Source organism: Anthonomus grandis, chromosome 13 (assembly GCF_022605725.1).
Source record: "Anthonomus grandis grandis chromosome 13, icAntGran1.3, whole genome shotgun sequence".
NCBI classification, from domain to species: Eukaryota; Metazoa; Arthropoda; class Insecta; order Coleoptera; family Curculionidae; genus Anthonomus; species Anthonomus grandis.
In genome coordinates, this window is record NC_065558.1 from 14,950,967 (window position 1) to 14,954,756 (window position 3,790).

The 3,790-nt window shown below is 30.8% G+C and overlaps 1 protein-coding gene across 1 annotated transcript; it reads right to left on the minus strand.

Annotated features, from left to right (window-relative positions):
- Nucleotides 1-388: 388 nt before the first annotated feature.
- Nucleotides 389-2,490, minus strand: LOC126743554 (60S ribosomal protein L35a). The gene is made up of 3 exons (XM_050450698.1): nucleotides 2,359-2,490; nucleotides 1,778-2,190; nucleotides 389-466 (listed from the first exon to the last, which is right to left on the minus strand). Exons 2-3 carry the CDS (start codon nucleotides 2,186-2,188, stop codon nucleotides 443-445), a joined length of 435 nt encoding a protein of 144 aa, XP_050306655.1. The 5' UTR covers nucleotides 2,189-2,190; nucleotides 2,359-2,490; the 3' UTR covers nucleotides 389-442.
- Nucleotides 2,491-3,790: the final 1,300 nt, after the last annotated feature.

The following is a 3,790-nucleotide window of genomic DNA, read 5'->3' on the forward strand; positions in this document are numbered from 1 at the left end:
ACTTTTTTTTTAAATCCCTCCCTCAATGTTTTTTTTATGCTTTTATGTGTGTTGGAGAAATCAGATTTAATTTTATTCTTTTGCTGAATAATTGCCAACTCCACCGTAAGAGTTGTAGGATGAGGAAAATAAACTAGAGAGATTGCGACAATTCTAATTTCCTCTTCATCAACGTTTTTTTTAACTAAGTGTTGAAAAAATTACATTAATTTATTTTGTTACAAGAAATTAATTTTAGTTGCTTTAAATCTGCAGAGTTGTTGAAGCACCTACCACAGTAGGGAAAGAGTAGATATGGTTTGATTGCCTATGGATCTTCTTAAAAAACTTACCTACAGCAGTTGTTTTTTATTTAACTGTTGGAATTCAAATCAGATTAAAAACAAAGTTTAGTTTTTTATAAATTTATTTTTTAAATAACATACATTGGTCATGTCACCACTTATATCCTAGAGGGGTACAACATCTGAAACAATAAATAAATAAATTAGTTATCAGTTGTATATATATAAGATTTTATGTACATTAAAATGAATGAAAAGTAAAACACATTAGAGAGCATGGATAAATATATAAAAGGTAAATTAGTTTAGGTAATAGTTTAAATAGATTTTAACCTCACATCACGATTTTGTTTATATGTTATGCAGTTTTAATAGGCATTTAAACCAAATAAATAATTTTATTTCATCTGAATCTATGCAACTTCAGAGATATCCAGAGAAGATAACCATATTTTTTAATATGATGATGGAACTATCTAACCCTAAATGTGTCAAACAAATTTTTGGTATGAATAAGAAAAAACATTTGGCATGTAAAAGATAAAAGCAGGATTTAGGTAAATCAATCACAGTTCTCTAAAATTGGTTTATTCTTATTTTTGAGGATCCTACTTATCAATTCAACATTTATTATGAGTGATAAATGTTGAATTCATAAATAAATTGTAAATTTGATGGCATTCAATTTATGTTTTTAACCATTTAAATAGTTTTATGTCCTTATTTTAACATTTTAATTATGATTTCTCATAGATACTTTTATTTAATAACCTAAATGAATTACTGACTTCCAACATTCTTTATAGATTGAGGAAAAATCCAAAAAAATATTAATTATTGAAAAAGTATTCACACATTACTAGGGAATGGAAATAATATCCAAGATTTGAGTAAGGAAGTCAATATCTTGTCTTATTGACACCATTACTTAATAACTGTTACAGCTTTTGGATATGCTTATTATTTATATCTTACACCAAAAGAATTTGTTTTTTTTAATTCCTGCTCTACCAAATTATTGAATTTCTGTTATGAAAAATATGGGCACTCTAAGTCCTTCCATGGGAATTAAAATCCCACCCTTAAAAGGCAAATCTTACTACACAACTGTTGTAAGTGGTTTACTACTAAGAGATAAATGGAGATCAGATAGTTTCTATGGAAGCCAGCAGAGAAGCGTTCGTAGAAAATCATTAGGATTTCTAAATTTAATTTAACCTCAAATAAGAAGAAAAACCTAAAATATAGCACAAGAATGAAGATACAAAAGCACAAAATTTCATAACCTGAAAAAAATGCCTAGATTCCTTGGGCCATATTAACAATGTACATTACAGCCATACATACATAAAATACATACATACATACATACATACATACATACATACATAAAAGCCATATTAAATTAAAATTGCATTCAGTACATCACAAACTAAATTGCATTACCTATTCTAGGCTGCATGTTGTTTTGCACAAAATAAGTTGGTACTTACAATACGAATTCTGTGTCCCATAGCTTTGGCCGGAAGGTTTCTGTTGAATTTGGCTCTGACAGATCCACTTGTACCATGGGGCCTGGTTACTTTGCCCCAAATAGCCCTGACCTTTGATTTCTGGGATTTGGGCCTTCCGGGAATGCAGGTCTTGTTTTTCGCCTTATATACAAACACGCACTTTTTACCAACATAAAACCAACTGTCGGCCTTGTCTTTGGTGCCTTCCACCTTCAACAGGGCAGTGTTTTCGTGTTGGTTACGAAGTCCCCTTTTGTAGCCTGTGAAAATGGCTTTGGCATATAAACGGCCGTGTCTCTTGATTGACCTTCTGGAGCCCGATTTGGCGGTTCCGGGTGCCTTTGCTTCTTTGGCGGGGGCAGGGGCTGCCTTCGGTTTTGCTTCCGACATATCTAAAACATAATAACAATGATTAAATCGGCAATCATCTCGCTGGTAAAAGCGTAATTTCGCTTGGTAATAGTTACGACAGATGCAAGAGGGTTTGATGAAGTTGATTTGAAAGATATTTTAGAGCTTTTCGGTGATTTTGATAGAAAATTTACGTTTTTTTCTAGTACCTTTTATTTATTATAACCTCCTAAAAAGATGAAAGAGGAAAAAAGAAGGAATGTTTTGACGTTGACGAAAATGACAAGTGACACTGTTGAAAATGAGGACAAGTGACTTTTCCGATAATGCCAACGTTGCCGAGTCATACAACATCAACCAGCTGATTGAGTTGCTGATGAGCTGATGATGCGCGATTTGATGAACATTTTATACAAGGAGGCAAAAAATTTTCTTAAAATAATTTAATATTCTACAAAACCTGTATTATAAGGAATAAATCTCCTAAGACATTTCGTTATGAATTATGTTCTGCTCAGCAGATTATCCTCTGCGAATTAACTCAACTCATTATCATTATTTGAAATATATAGTCTTAGATGAGAGTGTTGAGACTTACAAATGTAGTTTAATATTTAATTTAATTTTATATTAAGAGCCCTTATTATTTGAAATATTATTATAAGCTTAATTTTAAATATAGGGTAGGGTAACGCCTAACTTTCTTTGATTTTAAGTTTTTGATTTTTTGTAATTGCAGCAATCTTTACACATACGGATGTTTAGTCATCTAGGTGCTGTGTTGGAATATCTTATTTTTTAATTTTTATTATCTGACATACATAATGGTAATAATGGGAATAGAAAAGTGTACAGCGCAAATACTATAGATAATATTAAATGGAGAAGGATGCAGGGCTACAGCATTCTTCAAAACTATAACTATAATTGTGTTTTATCAATTGTTTTTTATCTTGGCCCCGTAAAAAGACTCGTTAACCGCGTAGAAATGGGTAGACTTGTTGAATTATAGGGTGGCCATATTTCTTTCAGACAAAAGTCATTACAGTTTCGATGGAAGCCAGCAGAGAAGAAGCGTTGGTAGAAAATCATTAGGATTTTTAAATTTAATTTAACCTCAAATGAGAAGAAAAATCTAAAATATAGCATAAGAACCTTTATATCACAGAGACATTCCAGGAATGTTACATACTGGGTGGCCCACCGAAAAGGTCGAACCTCTATTTAAGATTCTCCTGGTTTTTGTATAATAATGTTTTTACCTATCTTCAGTTATTGTGGGGCTATTTGATTATAAATTAAAATTCTAGAAATGTGATAATTATGAATTATATTGTAAAAATATTATTCAATGTAGTTCCCCTAGTAACAAGACTACTCACTACTTTAAAATTAAATAACTATAATTATATTAAAGTCTTTAATATTAGGAAAACGAAAAACAGTTGAGAGTTTACACGTACATTTAAGTTAAAATAAAAATTAATTTGCTATAAATAGATAGCTCAATGTGGAAATAACTGCTGAAAGTATTGTCCATTTACCTCCATGCAATAATAAATATTTTGTTGGAATCTATTCCTCACATTTTCAAGCATATCTTGAGTTATTTCTCTTCATTCAACTGCAATCTGGCTGAAA

Bases quoted from the DNA above. Each gene is read 5' to 3' on its own strand.
- LOC126743554 (XM_050450698.1), bottom strand. From the start codon at position 2,188: ATGTCGGAAGCAAAACCGAAGGCAGCCCCTGCCCCCGCCAAAGAAGCA. The intron at 467-1,777 runs GTAAGTACCAAC...TTATTGTTTCAG, and splicing joins TGGGACACAGAATTCGTATT to ATGTTGTACCCCTCTAGGAT.